General features: G+C 41.4%; 1 protein-coding gene across 1 annotated transcript in view; it reads right to left on the bottom strand.

Moving 5' to 3' along the window:
- Nucleotides 1-17,163, bottom strand: part of OTUD7B (OTU deubiquitinase 7B) — a 55,987-nt gene that overhangs the window by 7,774 nt on the left and 31,050 nt on the right. Inside the window, exons 2-7 of the mRNA XM_080801530.1 lie at nt 16,122-16,271; nt 11,863-12,051; nt 9,316-9,543; nt 7,649-7,750; nt 6,745-6,872; nt 1,654-1,766 (exon numbers count right to left, since the gene is read on the bottom strand). Of these exons, the coding sequence (XP_080657656.1) occupies nt 1,654-1,766; nt 6,745-6,872; nt 7,649-7,750; nt 9,316-9,543; nt 11,863-12,051; nt 16,122-16,206 (845 nt within the window). The 5' untranslated portion in view covers nt 16,207-16,271. The remainder of the gene's footprint in view (nt 1-1,653; nt 1,767-6,744; nt 6,873-7,648; nt 7,751-9,315; nt 9,544-11,862; nt 12,052-16,121; nt 16,272-17,163) is intronic.

Genomic DNA, 17,163 nt, shown 5'->3' with positions numbered 1-17,163 from the left:
TTCCTGTGTCAGAGATGAGGAAATCCAAGAAAGATTTGAAGGCCCTAGGGCTAAAGTAGTGTTAGGAATCTGGAAGTAATCCCTTGGTTAAAACCAATCTTGCTCAATAGCCTTCCCCAATCTACTTCATCCTATAGCTCAGGACACAACTGTGTAGCCTCACTTTACCCACCACAACTGCCCACACATCACATGCATCAAGTTCTACAAAAAAAAGAAGGAAAAAAAAAGAAAAGAAAAATTCCTCTTCCTACGTTCCCTTACGTGAAAAAGAGCATCTCACCTCACCATATCTACCTAGTAGCCTAATCACAAGTCTGAAATAGTTACTCTTCTTTATCTCTCATCTTAATTAATCACCTAGCTTGACCAATTCCATCTCTTACCTGTCTCTTGTGTCTCTCTCCTCCTGCCTGTCTGCAACCCACCACTCTTGTTCACACCCATGGCCTGTCTCCTGGATTACTACAACTGCACCCAGTCTCACTGCCCTCTTCTTCATCAGCCACTCTGCTAGCAGTGTGTTCAAATACACGAATTTGCTCCTATCACCCACGTATACACGATTCAGTGGCTTCCTGCCCCCTGCAGCAACATGATTCAATATGGGGTATTTGGTACAAATGCAGATTTCTGGGCCATAGCTCAGTCCAACTCAATTGAAGTTCCTCAGGGAGGGGGCCCCCAAATCCACACTTTAACAAGCCTCCCAGATTATTCTTATGCACACTGAAGTCTGGATAGATTATAATTTTTAACTTTGTGTTACAGAAAATTTCAAAATTTTAAACATTCAAAACTATAAAGAATATTATACCTAAACTCTCATGTAACCATCACCCAGCCTCAACAATTATAAAACACATGGTCAATGTCGTTTCATCTAGACCTTGATCTATTTCACTATAAACCCCCATCCCAACCCACCAGATCATTTTGAATCAAATCCTAAACATCATATCATTTCATCCATAAATTTTTCAGTTTCTATCTCTAAAAAAAGAAAGGACTCCTGTTAATAACAACCACACAACCATTAATATCAGACTTTTTAAAAAATTTAACAATAAACACGTAGACATTGTTCATGTTTCCCCAACTGTCTTATAAATGACCATATGTTTCCACTGGCTGATTTGTCTAAGAGTGTTTAAATTAGGTTCTCTCTCCTTTTTTATTTTCCTCGCAATATATTTATTGAGAAACTATTGAGAATATATTGAGATATATAGAGATATGTATATCTCATATATCTCATATATTTCTATATATTGAGATATATTGAGATATGTATATCTCAATAAATATAAAATATATTGAGAATATATTCTCAATATATTTATTGAGAAAACTGAGTCATGTCCTGCAGTTTCTCAAAGTCTGGACAGGACAGGGTACAATAGAACCCTCAGCATGGCACACACGACTCTAGTTATCCAGTCTTGTCTAGCACTCTAGACCACGTACCCTGTATTCTGGCAATGCCCAACTACTTGTAGTTCCCAGAACATAGCACGCCGTTCTTACACCCTTCTGTACCCTTGCCACGGCCCCTCTCTTTCCTTCTGATATCCTCTTGGCACGAAGTTCTTTGGATGCTGAGGACTCAGTAAAGACTACTTCCTTCCTACTCCCCTGCTGAGCCACACTTACCCACCACAGTTGGCTCCATTGGTACCTAGATGCATGCGGGGTTCACTTGAGGCAAGCTTGATCAGCTCATTCCATTCCTTCTGCCATTCGTCCTCTGTGTACACCAGCCCTGACTGTGTGAAAGACAAGCAGGGGAGAACAAGCAGTTAAAGACCAGGTTCAGCAATTCCAACTCACTCACACTGCCCCACTCCCTATCCTCTTAGCACTTGGGCTTATAACATGTACTACAAAGTCAAGTCTCTTCTCCCTTTCCTAGTCAAGGTCCACAAAAGAATAATCTATGATCTCTCTTACACTTCTTTTTCTTCCATTCTTTTCCAGCCCATTTCAGTCCAGCTTGTTTCTGTCCTCCACCTAAATACCTTACCCCACTTACACCACTTCACCTAACTGACTCTGGCAAAGGACAATGACCTTCTAATTGCCAACTCAGCGGACTCTTTGGTTTTCATCTTTCTCAGTCTTCATGTAGCATTTCAACTCCTCATTAAACTTTTTTCTCCTTCAGCTTCTACAACTTCTCCTCTCTCTCTCAACTCTGTCCAACCCTAACAATATTGGGGTTGTGTCAACAATATTAGCAGCCTTAGCTCCTTCTGGGTGATCTCTTCGACTGCCATAATCTCATCCACTGCCATCTATACACTCAGGATGCTAAAATCTCCCTCTCCATCCCAGGCCTTCTCTTAATTTCTATATTCACATTTAGTTGCCTACTGAAGACTGCCAACTGCCCTTGACTGCCTCAAACTCTATACAGTCGAAACTGAACTCTTGGGTGCCTGGCTGGCTCAGTGGGTTAAAGCCTCTACCTTCGGCTCGGGTCATGATCTCAGGGTCCTGGGATTGAGTCCTGCTTCGGGCTCTCTGCTTGGCGGGGAGCCTGCTTCCCCCTCTCTCTCTGCCTGCCTATCTCTCTACTTGTGATCTCTGTCTGTCAAATAAATAAATAAAATCTTAAAAAAAACAAAAACAAAAAACTGAACTCTTGCAAAACCCACTCTTCTTCCTATATTCCTCCCTTAGTGAAGAGCACTGAATATCACCCACCATCCAAGCTAGAAACGAGGGACTTACTGAAGACTCCTCTCCTTTTACCCACCCCACACCTGGATCCCTTAGTCAACAATTATTAAGCATGAACTACTGCAATGGTCCTTAACTGGTTTTACTACTTCCAGACATGCATTCCACTGATCCATTTTCTACAATATTACCAGAAAGGTTTTTCTAAAATTAAAATCTGATGTTTGCTTCCTGCTATAAATTATTTTAAGAATCATCATGACCTGGGGTGCCGGGTGGCTCAGTTGGTTAAGCGTCTGCCTTTAGCTCAGGTCACGACCTCAAGGTCCTGGGATCGTGTCCCACATCAGGCTCTCTGCTCAGGGAGTTTGCTTTTCCCTCTGCTCCCCGCCCCACCTCATGCTTCCTCTCTCTCTCAAATAAATAAAATTTTAAAAAAGAACCATCATGACTTATTAAATATAGTTCAAAATCCTTAAGCAAAGCATACGAAGTCTACTTCCTGGCCCTACCCACCTCTCTAATACATCATTTACTTAGCTGTAGTTCCCTGAATGCACTGTGTTGCTTTATACTTGAGCCTCTGTCTAGCTTGTTCTTTCTGCTTGGAGCAACCCACCTCCTATCCACCTGGTGACCAATTTCGTAACTGTCAGGACAGAACTCAAGTATTTCTTTTTTTTTTTTTTTTTTAAAGATTTTATTTATTTATTTGACAAACAGAGATCACAAGTAGGCAGAGAGGCAGGCAGAGAGAGAGAGGAGGAAGCAGGGTGCCCGAGGAGCAGAGGGCCCGATGTGGGGCTCCATCCCAGGACCCTGAGATCATGACCTGTGCCGAAGGCAGAGGCCTTAACCCACTGAGCCACCCAGGAATCCCTCAAGTATCTTTTCTATGAAGCCCTTCCTAAATCTTCCTGGTAGACCCACTCTTTCCTTTGCGCCCTCCCTCCTCAACTGCTATACAGCCTTTATCACAGTACCAAAATAACCTATTACTTTGGTACAATTATGTATTTACATGTCCGTCTCCTCCTACTACTCTTAAGGGCCAGGACCATGTTTCAGGCAATATGCTAGTGTCTACGATGTGATCAGTAATTAATAAATAGATGCTGAATAAAACTATAATTTTTATCAAAGGAATGGGAGAAGTGGTACAAACAATTTAAAAATATCATTTGCCTTTAGGATGTATATGATAATATGACAGACAAGTCTATGTTATTCATTGTATTCAGCTTACATTGGTATTTAAATGAGTTTATAAGGCTTAAACACACACTGACAGTAGAAAGAATCACACTGAAAACATGAGGGGCATGAGCAGCAAAATTTAAGAAGAATTAAAGAGCTATTGTAAGCACATTTTAGTTTATGGGTTTTTTGAAGATTTTATTTATTTATTTGAGAGCTAGCACACGACCAAAGGGCAGAAGGAGAGGGAGAAGCAGACTCCCTGCTAAGCAGGGAGCTCAAGGCCAGGCTTGATCCCAGGACCAAGGGATCAAGACCTAAAGGCAGATGCTTAAGGGACTGAGCCACCCAGGTGTCCACATTTTACTTTAATAATAAAAAAAAAGACAGAGCTATGTTCTCTTTGTAAAATGCTGTATCAAAGCTTTTCAATTAAATATTGAAATATACTATATATTAATATACGGTATATACTGTATATACTGATTGGTCAGTATATACTGACTAGGCACTCTGGTCACTCTTCCTCTCACTTATTTCAGCTTCCTGTTTTCATACACAAAGCCACTAGGTGGCGTACCCTGCCAACATGAAACCTTCCCTACTGTTTTGATTTTTTCGTTATTGTTTATTTATTTAAACAATCTCTACACCCAACCTGGGGCTCAAATTCATGACCCTCCCAGGTCAAGAGCCACATGTTCTATCTACTGAGCCAGCCAGGTGCCCCCATCCTCATTGGGCTTGACCACTAATTTCAACAAAAAACAAGAAGGCCTGGGAAATCAAAACCAATTTAGTTCGTGTGGTGTTTGGTCCTTATTAAAAGAAGCCCCCACAGTCCCTCGCGCCTCCCTCCATTCTCATGCCCAAGGTGCAGTATAATGCCATAAATAGTCTCAACTAAAACAATTCTCTAGGACACATTTCCAGTATGGAACTTTTAATGTGCTGGGTAAAAGGAGTAAAATATTGTTCCTTTGATAGCTGCTATTCTCTATGCATGTATTTCCACTGGGGACTTTGAGGGGGAACAGGTGGCTGACCAAGAACAGAACTTGGGTATTTCTAGGTCTCCTAGCTAAATCCATAATAATCTAACTCCACCTTTAAAATTAATACAATAGCTTAACAGCTGGAATTAGGCATGCCCATTCTCTGACTGTTGCTGTCACTTTGACTTAATAGCTGAATGCTCTAGTTTGGTCTTTTCTTGACTGTGGAGTGGTCAAATGTAAGGTTAGGGATGGTGTGAGTTAAATAGTGAAGAAGGCAAATTTTCAGCTGGCTCTAGTTGAAGCAAAAGAAGCTCTCCACAAGGTCCAGGTCAGCTCACCGGGGAGCCATGGGACCTGGCAATAATAAAGAATGCCATCTACTTGGCCTTGCTCCTGTGCATTTATTTCCCCTCAGGAACCCTGTGGAGCAGACTAACTGATCAAAGACACCATTCTGAGCTTAATACCATCCCAATTTTAACAACTGAGTTCTTTGTTTTTAAGACAGAAACAGGACACATTTTACCTTCGTATTTTAATCTTCAGGATATAAAATTCTAATAACTTAAAAAAAAAACTCTTAGTTCTATATAATGGCCAGTTATGATAGAGCAATAAAAGGTGACAAGAAAGAAGATGGAAAGAAAGAGGTAAGTTTCTGAAGAGACAGTCCCATATTTATGCTAGAGCACCCAGCCATATACATGGCAAAAAACCACCAGATACTCACAAAGAGCACAAGATAAACACAGAAGACAGAGCGAGAACCAGGGGAAAAGAGGGAGACCTGTTATCTTTATGTAAGTGGACAGTATCATTATTAAAGTGAGGGGTCAGGAAACTCTTTTATTGCTCTGTCATAACCGTAGCTAGTAAATCTTTTAGGCGTTTTGGGCCACATGCAACTACTGGACTCTGCTGCTGTTCTAGTTTCCACAAGGCAAGCACTCAATGTAAACAAACATACATAAATGAATGGGCAGGGCTGTGTTCCAATAAAACTTTTTTTTTTTTTTTTTTTTTAAATAAAACTGTTGGTGGGATTTGTCCCACAGGCCATAGTTAGCTCAACCCTTGTTACGGGGATGGAAAGAACAAACAGTCTATTGTTACTTTCTTATACAAAAGCAGTCTCAACATCTGCTAAACTCCTGAGAAGTACCATTCAAACTCAATTTAACAGGCATGTTTTTAAAATTTTTAAACAAACAGGGTATGTGAAAAGCAAATAGTACATACAGCCAATGAAATTTTTAAGCATTTAGCATTTCTATAAGAATTGAAAACATAGGGCGCCTGGGTGGCTCAGTGGGTTAAGCCTCTGCCTTCAGCTCAGGTCATGGTCTCAGGGTCCTGGGATCGAGGCCGGCATCGGGCTCTCTGCTCAGCAGGGGGCCTGCCTCCCCCTTCTCTCTCTGCCTGCCTCTCTGCCTACTTGTGATATGTCTCTTTCTGTCAAATAAGTAAATAAAATCTTTAAAGAAAAAAAAAAGAACAGAAAACATAAGTCCTTAAAAATTGGCCTAGCATTATTATAAGCAAAACACCCCAAACAATAAAAAAATCCTGTGGACCTGTCATATCTAATTTTGTAAAAGATTACTACTGGAGACTTGCTGAGCATCTATCAGGTGAGAAGCACAATGTTAGCTGCCTCCTCTATGGGTCTCAGCTTCTCCATGCTAGTTCTCATGACTCTATCAGAAAGGCATGAGCCCTGTGTTGTCTTCTGCATTTCCTACAACTTCCAGGATTACAAGGGGAGTACCACCAATTAAGCACCAGGAGACACTGCCTATTGGTATGCACTGAGCATTTCCTGTAGCCAGCTCTGGAGGACAAGGTGCTCCCACCCCAACTCCCTCACCTCTTTGTTCTGCTGTGTCTGCTGCCACCTCCAGCGCCGTTTTAATGCCTCCTTCTCGGCTCCCTTCTCCATCAGTGCATACAAAGCTTTCCGCAGCATCAGGTCCCGATCGTGGAAACCCCACATGCCTGTGGCAAGGAAACATACAGTAGGACACCTTACCTTTATTAATTATGATGCACATACCCTAGTAGCAAGGAAATCAGGCTTAAGGCTAGGTTCAAAGAAACCCCTGTGACTTAGGGGAGAGGTGAAAAGATGTTCCTACTCTGGAGGTTCAGAAACTTCGGGAACTTATAAGTGGGGGATACACCACATCCTACAAACTCCTGACAGAAAGCCCCTTACTAATATCCAAGTCTAACAAACTAAAATACAGAGTAGCAGCAGAAAAGATGGGTCTGGCACATGACAGTCAGCATCAAAGCTGGAGGGATGGTTGGAAAATGAGGACTTTTTTAAAATCTAAGGCAAAAAACATATTGAATTATAAATAAGTTTTATAATTAAACAAATCTCACAAAAACTGATGAAAATATCCTTTTTAAATACTAAAAGAATAAATATTAAGGAGAATGATACACACATATAGCTTTATCCTGCTTACATACTTGTTGCTCAATACTTCTGCAGGGTAGCTCTCCGAGTGGGACCCCTGCTAAATCCTTTGTTCTACATATGCTCCCTGAACAAGAGACTGAAAAGTCAGGGCGGGGCTCTCTTCCATCCCCTCCTGCATGCCCACGCCCATGCCCATGCACACACACACACACACACACACACACACGCATGCTGTACGATCACTTCTGCCTAAGATCAAGGTTAGTGGATTAAGTCCTGCACATGAGATCTAAATTCTGTTGCTTTCTTTCTGAGGGTGCGGAACACCATTTTCAAGACTCACCCAGAGAGGCTGCATGCAGGAGGCAGTTTCCATCCCCAGTAGTTGCCAAAGGAAGCAGCCTCTGGCAGGTAGGGTCCACACTCACCCACCAGTTCAAACGCCCTATGGAAACAGGAGGAAAAGGAGAGGAGCAGATTACCATAAAGCCCTTCCCACTTCCCTAGGTCTCTAACAGACTCCAAACTTGCCTCCTCTAGGAAGCCGACCCAGAATACTGCTACTCCTTATATCTTCTTCACTTACACCTAGTCAATCAGAACCTGAAGAACATGATTGGTGAGATCAGTAGTTCTTACATGGGGACCCCTGATCTAACCAATATCCAAGGGGACATTTGGCAATATCTAGAAATATGTTTGGTTGTCACGACTGGTGGGGGGATGCTACTGGCATCTAATGGGTAGAGGCTAGAGAGATTGCTAAACAAAATATAATGTACCAGGCAGTTCACACAACAAAGAATTATCTGGTCCTAAATATCAACAGTGCTGAGACTGAGCAAGTCTGGGTTAGATGATGGGGCCCAGGTCATAGGTTGAAATCTGTGTTGGCCACCTGGTCTGGCTCTGACTCCTTCACTCTGCTCAGGAGACCAGTAAACATCATAACAATGAAGCTCAGCACAAATCCATCATCAGTAAAAGAAAAACAACCCAAAGCATGTATTCACAGGGTCACGCAGGTATCATCTGCACATATGACAGCATGTCAGCTTGTATGTGGTAGGACTTTAAAGACATGCGCAACAAGATAGCACATGAAACACCTTAGAAAATGAGTCTCGATTCTGTACAGTCATCCCTCTTCCCATTATTCACATGAGGAAAATATTTTGTGAACCACACTTCAAAGTCTCCTTGAATTACTGAAAAGTCAACAGAAAGAAAAACTGGCCTATAATCTCACTAGCCAGGTAACTTGCTAACTTTTTAAAAAAGTATAGAGAGGCACATAGTTACTATAGAAGGGTACAAAGGAAAAATGCAAGCTTCTTTCCCATGCCCCCACCTCCCAGCCCCCAGCCTTTCTTCTAAGAAGTTTAACACCTGATTAGCTTTTCCCAGAATTCAAACAGTCTCGCCCCACCATATTAACTAATTTTAACAGTAATTTAAGACAAATATAACTATAAAGGTAGATAAATCTTTGGGGAAAGCTCATGTAAACAAATGGGACTTTTAAATTAATCACCATTGCGCATCATCTATAGTATTGGTTCTTTCTGGTCACAAGGGTGTTCCAGAGCCAACTGTAATTTATTTGTATTTTTTTCCCCATGTATGGATTTTTAGGTATTGATTCCTGGGCCTTTCATGTGTATATCTGGTTTCCCTTCCATCAAATGGGAAATTTCCAGGGTAAAGTGTCTAATTTTATGTGATACGGTGAGCGCTGTGAAATGTGTAAGCCTCACAATTCACAGACCTGTTACCCCTGGGGCAAATAATACATTATATGTTAATAAAAATAATTTTTTAAAAAAAGTATCCAATTTGTGTCCCAAAAAGAAGCACCTAGCTCAGTACATGTTGATCTGACCAACTCATGACTTTGCAGTCAGCTCCCAGACTTAAACTAGAAGCTACTGGTCAAGGCCAGCCGCTCCATGTGGCTGCCTACCAGTGCAGAGCAGAGGGAAGAGCCCATGAAAAGAAGCACTCACTGACCTGCCTGTTCCAAGGCAACCAGCATGGACTGTTCAATAAGGTCTCTCTCTATGAAGCTGCGGAAGTCTTCGTTGTACACAGTGAGATCTGGAAGCTGGAAGGCACAGATGGGCATTTCCAGGGGGTGCTCACTGCTCCCCCCACCCCCACCATTGGAGGAGACATGGGACCGGGCCAGGGAAACAATGCTGGAGCTGGCGTGGGAGATGCCCCTAGACAGGCGTTTTTCTGCAATGAGAAACAGAGTTACCTTAGAACATACACAGCCCAGAGAACGTTCCACTCATGTGGTGATGATTACCCCTTGACAAGGCAGGGAAAAACTGTGAGTTGAACTAGCTACCAAACTTCCCAACCCTCTTTCTAAATCCAAATGTAAGTGGGGAAATATGGAGAGTAGTATTTTTGCAGGCACTTATATTAGCACCAAATATACATTCCTCTTTCTACCCTTTTTAAAAAATTTGCCTGAACTTCTCCCTATGACTCTGTCTTCTTTCACTTCCATTTCCCAACATAACAGGGACTCATTCATTTGGCAACTTGGTCACTGATAGGAAAAAAGAGGCAATAAGGGAAATGGGGTTTCATTTTGCTAGACTGCATCAAATAATCACTCTGATAATTTTCACAGTTTTGGAGAATACAGGAAAGACTTTCCATTACAGAAAATTAATGATAGGGGTGCCTGGGTGGCTTAGTCAGTTAAGCGTCTGCCTTTCACTCAGGTCATGATCCCAGGGTCCTGGGATTGAGCCCTGAGTTGGGCTCCCTGCTCAGCAGGAAACCTGCTTCTCCCTCTGCCTTGGCCTCTTTCTCTCTCACGAATAAATAATCATAAAAAAAATTAATGATAAATCTTATACATCTGGAAACTTTCTTATCCACCATTAATAGCATTTATTTACATTATTTACTACAACTTCTCTGGATTCATATTTGTCAGAAATGTATAGGTACAGTCATTCTCAATATACTAGAGAAAGACAGTAATGTACACAGTGCCCCAAATTATTTTTTTTTTAAGATTTTATGTGTTAGAGAGAGAGAGCACAAGCAGCGGGAGCAGCAGGCTCTTCAGTGAGCAAGGAGCCTGGATCCTGGTCCAGGACTCGGTCCTGGATGCAGGACTCGACCCCCGGACCCCAGGATTCTGACCTGAGCCAAAGGCAGACGCCCAACCAACTCAGCCACCTAGGCATCCTTATTTCATTTGTTTTGATTACATGGCACTTATAATTCCCCATGAGATAGTCTGTGATCATAATATGCCCAGTGTCATATTACAATCCATTTGCATGACTTGAATTTATATATAAAGATTATTGAAAGCTAAAAATTGTGTTGGGAAGTAGTTCTTAATCCAGTACTTGCCAGAGATGGCATACAAAGTAAGTCAAGAGTTGTCTAAAGTCATTTTATAGTGATGTTATTTTTTAAACTATTTTTTTTGGTATTTAAAAAAGTATCATAAGCCCATGGTAAAAAAGCAAAACACTATCAAAAGATATAAAGTATTACAAAAGAAATCTCCCCTTTATTCAAAATTTCTGATTCCTTCCCCAGAGGCAACCTTTTGGATTCTTCTAGAATTTTTTATACACATAGAAACACACATAGCTTTGGGCGCCCAGATGGCTCAGTCAGTTAAGCGATGGACTCTTGGTTTCAGCTCAGGTTGTGATCTCAAGGTCATGAGATAGAGCCCTGCATGGGGCTCTGCGCTTGGAGTGAAGTCTACCTGGGACTCTCTCTCCCTCTCCCTCTGCCCCTCCCCCTGTGCACACCCTCTCTCTCTCTCTTGCTCTCTAAAATAAATAAATCTTTTTTTAAAAGCCCATATAGCTTTTAAAATCATTTTTAAAAACATAAAGAACATACTATATAAACTGCACTGCATCTTACCCTTTTCAATAGATTTTAGAGACTTTAAAAGCAGCATATCAGGTTCTACTGAATTCTTTCCAGTGGCTGTGAGTACTCCGCAACATAAACGATTTTATTTAACTACTCCTCTACTAATGGACATTAAATATTGTTTTCAAGCTTTAACTTTCAAGCTTTATGCTGCATATGTGTATGTGCCCACTGAGGTCTATTTATTTAAAGGAGATATATATATATATCTATATTTATATCTCCATGTGCACATACACATATATGATAAATTTCTAGAAATCAAATTGCTAAGTCAAAGTACACATGCATTTCAAAATTTTGATATATACTGACAAATATTAACCTCAGAGGTAGATGGCATGATCCTCTGAATTCTACATTTATGTACTTTATCTCGACAACTAGATTGTTCTGCTTCATCCATTTCCCTCCCAGTATGTGAAAAAGGCCTTCACACAGGGGAATACTCAAGATGCAGTGGGGCAGTGCGGGGCTCCTGCACCAAAACAGACTGAGGCCACCTCTAAACAGTTTGTCAGGGGAGCAGGGAGAGGAATAGGAGCGTCTCCAAAGGATGGCTCCATTTAGCAGTCCCCTCACTTCCTTTCTACTCCCGCCTACAGAAACAGCCCTCAGTTACCCCAGTACCTTGAACGATGTCATCCTGCCGCTGCAGGGTGGGTCGGGGAGGGCGGGCAGACTCTCTATCCGAAAACCCTTTCTCAGGGGTCCTGGAACCACCACTCCCTTCACTAAAGGGTGGGGGCAGGTTCCCAGCATGGACTTGACGTAGCTGTTCAAAATCACTGAGGGCAGCACTCACGTCCCAATTCTTTCCTGGCAGGAGACAAAGCAAAAAGTGAAATGGGTACTCAGAGTACAGGGAAACTGGGGAAAGACATAGAACAATCACTTGAACCACCCTCTCAAACCTAACAAGCAAAATTCATGCGCATTTCCACCATTCTCCTGTTCCTAATTTTCTTCATTAATACTTCAGTCTGCAATACCACAATTTCTTTATTTACTTGTTGTCCTTCCTAAGTCGGTTCTGTGAGCATTGAAAATTTGTGTCTCTGATCTGAAAGGGCCCACAGAGGCCACAGATAAAACAGAGGAAGCCTAAAGAAGTAGTGACTTGCCCAAATGCACAGCTAGCTTACACCAAGGAGAAGTGTGACTAAAGCCCAGGTCTCTCGATTCTGAGATCCAGAGAGTGCTTAGCCTAGACATGCATGCACTATAATGTCCTAAACCATACAGAACTGTATACAAAGGTATAAGTACATGCATTTTTCTAAAGAAAAAGAGCTGACAGCTGTCATCGGATTACCAAAAGGAACTGTTAACTGCCCCCAAATTTAAGAATCACTACTCTACTGAAGCGAAGACCCTAAATGTCATACTGGATTTTTCTGTTGCTTTCTCCAGTTATATTATTCAGTAAATAATATATTATATGATTGTTCACATTTCTTTCTATCCTATTCCACCTGCTACCCCCTCAATTCAATTCCTGTCATCCACTGTTCCACCTCGATCCACTCTAAAGTATCCCATGAGATTAATCTTTCCAAAGCACAGTTCTGTTCCATTTCAGTTCTATTCTGTTCATTTTAGTTCCCGAATCAAAACTGCTAACTGCCTGCCATTGCCTACAGAGTAAACTCTAGGCTCTTTCTTGTGTCTGACATTCAAGGCTTTCTATGACCTGGCCTACTTCTCCAGCCTTTTCTCTGTGCTTCAATTTCCCTGGCTATGAAAGTGGAGATGAGGGGCACCTGGGTGGCTCAGTGGGTTAAAGCCTCTGCCTTCCGCTCAGGTCATGATCCCAGGGTCCTGGGATCGAGCCCCGCATTGGGTTCTCTGCTCAGCGGGGAGCCTGCTTCCTCCCTCTCTCTCTGCCTGCCTCTCTGCCTACTTGTGATCTCTGTCTGTCGAATAAATAAATGAAATCTTAAAAAAAAAAAAAGTGGAGATGAGTCCATGTAGGACTGTTATGAAGATCAAATGAATTAAAAGCACTGATACACAAAAGTGTTGTTTTGTTTTTTTTTAAGATTTTATTTATTTATTTGACAGACAGAGATCACAAGTAGGCAGAGAGGAGGAAGCAGGCTCCCTGTGGAGCAGAGAGCCCGATGTGGGGCTTGATTCCAGGACCCTGGGATCATGATCTGAGCCGAAGGCAGAGGCTTTAACCCACTGAGCCACCCAGGCGCCCCCACATAAAGTTTTATATATGTCTTTATTGCTGTTGCTGTGATACCTTGTTATTACTCTGATTTTCCAGTTAAGCTGTATGAATCATTAGTACCTGATGAATTTACTTCTGAGCCATTACATTCACCACTTGTTCCAACTCCCTTTGCTCACACCACTTCAGTGGCTCTGGCCTCTTAACTGTTCCTACAAACATGCTAAGACTGCTCCCACCTATGGCCTTTTCAACAATCTCCCCACTGCCTGGAAGGCTCTCTTCCCAATTTATCTACACAGACAATCCTTCAGATATTTGTTCAAATGTCACATTCGTAACAAGGCCCGCCTTAACTACCCAAGTAAAAATTACAACCTGCCTCATCATTTTCCACAGCACTTCACACCTTAACATACACTTCACAATGATTTGGTTATCATGTTTATTATTTAATGACTGTTTTTCCTGCTAGAACATAAGGGCTGGGATTTTTGTTTGTTTTGTTTTGTTCAGCACCTAGAACTTGGCACACAGTAGGTACTCAATACATATCTGTTGAAAAATAAAGGACTTTTGTCCTGACTCAACAAATAAATGAATGAATGTTTACCACACAGTTGGAAATACAGAACATGTATTGAACACTGGCTCTGTATTTGCAGTTGTGTGGTAAACTCCTTAGAATCAGCTCCTAACAGCCAACTTGTCCAAAACTGAATGTCCATCATTCTCCTTCCTAGGACTTGCTTCGTCTTCTCTTTCTCTATTCCTCAAATTGGTAATGGTATCACAAGCCCTCCAGGCCAGAAAATTCCATCAGAAAATTCAGCTCCTCACTACTCAGACCCAACTACTTCTCTGCCCTCACTATCTAGTCAATGTTTGCATTCATGAAACATCTCTCAAATCTGTTCTTTCTTGTCCATTTTTATTGTTACTGTGCCCATGCCGGCCCTCAAGATTGTTCCCTGGTCTTTGGGAGAGGTTCAGCTATTCTCTCTTCCCCTAGCATGTCCCCTCTCGAATTCGTTCTTTACACCATGAACCAAAGTTAACTTTTAAAGAGAAAAGCAAGAGATAAAGACAGAAGCAGGGAGGAAATGAAGATCAGGCCTTTTGACTTCCCTTCTAAGTTCTATCTTAAATCCATTCACTTTTCTCTCTTCTGACACTATAGTAGTTTAGGCCACCACCATCTCTCACCTCAACTGTAGCAACAGTCTTAACTGGGTTGATCACTTCTCTGGCCACAATCCAATGTTTCATATCCTTCAACCAAAATTCAAATCCCATCACATCACTCCCCTGATTACAACCCTTCACCAGCTTCCGACTAAACACAGAATGACATTTAAACTCCTTACCACAGTCTACAAAGGGCCCCCAATTCTGCTTCCTGCCTTTTCTGCTCATTTCCTACCACTCTTGCCTCACTCTTCCTACTCAGTGCCAAACTCTTTCACCTTAGGTCCTTGTGTAAGCTTCTATATCAACACTCTCTTCTCTATCCCTTTAATCTTGCTACTCCCACCCACCCTTCTGGGTTTAGCTCAAATGTCACTTCCTTAGAAAGGCCTTTCTGCACCCTGTATCTAAATTAAGTTTCTCTCTTACACTCGTATAGTACCTTCAACCTTTCCTTCATAGCACAGAAGTGTATGCATATGTGTGTGTGAGAGAAAGAGATTACACAAATATTAACTGTAACATAATTGTTAAGAGCCAGCCTCTGAAATCTGATCGCCTGAGCTCAAATACCACTTAACTTCTCTGAACCTCAGTTTTTAAAACTGTAAAAGTAGGATAATAAAACTTATATTGTAGAGTGACTGTAAGAATAAAATAATATATCTCAAGTACTTCACACATACAGCATTCAACACATGTTACAAGAGGAAAAGGAAGCATTTGAGCTGAATCCTGAAGGATGAGGAGAATTTCAGGAGAATAATGAAGGAAGGAACACTGCAGACTTAGAAAACAACTTAATGTGACCAGGGAAAGGTGACAAGTTGGGCCAGGCTGAAGCGTAAGGAGGAGAAGAAGGTAGTAGGAAATAAAACCAAAAATGCCAGTCAAGGGCAGAGTCATACTGAATTAGCAAACTGGAGTCTAAACCCAGATCTTCCATTTCTCTTCAGGCTTAGCGATCTATGTCATTATATATTTCCATCCTCAAAAAACATCTGTTAATTATGACTCCAAACAAAGAATTCTACTGACCTGATTCCAAGCCTTAAAGACCTTAAAATCAGAACGTTCACACTTATGTGTACATACAGATTTAAATAAACAAAGGTAGCAAAATAAAAACATTAACTTAATTCACTCTACAGAGTCACCTATACAAATTAGGGAAGGAAAGAAACAAAGCCACAAATGATCCTAAAGTCACTTATATATAAAGAAAAAGACTTACAGATACAGAATTGTACTTTTAGTGGATTAATATAAAATTTCACTTGCATTACCTGAGCATACATTCACAGTGGAGAAAGCTACACCAAAAATTCAAGGTGAAAGGGGATTTTTGCATTTTAAAATTATGGTGAGTCATACATAGGTGGATTATTAGAAGCAACTTAAATGTAAGGCCTGCCACACACAAAGTATCTTTCTGATCACCTTTAAATGTTCCAAGTCATCCTAACAATAAACATTGCATTTTACTTTCTCTCTTCTCATCTTTCCCCTCGTGACTCCTTACCTTCCAGGAGATCTCGGGCCAGCCCAGGCTCTGCGCCTGTGGAACGGACAAAATCTGACAGGACAGCATCCATGTCCAGGGTCATGTGATCATTAAGTACTTTCAAGCAGCTGAGGTAGGGTGGACATAGATCAAAATTCAGCCCTCCACCTGAGGAGGAAATAAACACATAAGGCTTAAATTATACTGAAATAGGATGATCATAGCCCAATTTCAGCAGCTTCCTTACCAAATGGAGAAACAATCCTGGCTCATTCATTTCAGCTGAATTTATTATGAAGAGCAACATTTAGTTTCCTAATTCCTCATTAATTTCTCTTTTTTCAAGATTTTATTTATTTATTTGACAGACAGAGATCACAAGTAGGCAGAGAGCGGGGAAGCAGGTTCCCTGCTGAGCAGAGAGCCCAATGCAGGGCTCGATTCCAGGACCCTGGGATCACAACCTGAGCAGATCTTAACCTACTGGGCCTCCCAGACACCCCCATCATTAATTTCTTAACTACTAAATTAATCACAGACCTAATGTCGTTCTGAGTATAATGTTTTTCTTCTACCTCTCTAAAGTATTCCATTTCCATCCATCAGTTTGCTTATCTAAGCTAATGGAAGAAAGCAGCAGACTACCACCCTGAAGAACTCCCCACCTTGTTTATTTCCTTGCCGGCACTTGATTTAACCCGTAATTATTTTAATAGGTTGCTGTCTAGGCTCCCCCTCTAATACGTCAGTTTCTTGAACGTTCAATGCTGTGTGTCTTGTTTATTACTGTGTCCTCAGCATGTAACACTTAGCACAGTGCGTGGCATACAGGCCCTCAGTAAATATATGCTGAATGAATGGATAAATGAACAAATGAATACTATACACTGAAAAACTTTAGAGTTGACTAGTGTTCTGAGGCTAGCTGAGGATATGGAAGGAGCAAGCTGATTAAGCTTAAACTACTCAAAATAAAATAAGCTTTTACACAAAGCAGAGTGGAGATCTCAAAGGTACACGAAAGTTAATTTTTGCCCACTAATTTCATGAACCCAGGAAA

Source organism: Martes martes (assembly GCF_963455335.1).
Source record: "Martes martes genome assembly, chromosome: 4".
Taxonomy (NCBI): domain Eukaryota; kingdom Metazoa; phylum Chordata; class Mammalia; order Carnivora; family Mustelidae; genus Martes; species Martes martes.
Note: the sequence above shows the minus strand (reverse complement) of the source record. Positions and strands in the feature narration are given on the sequence as shown.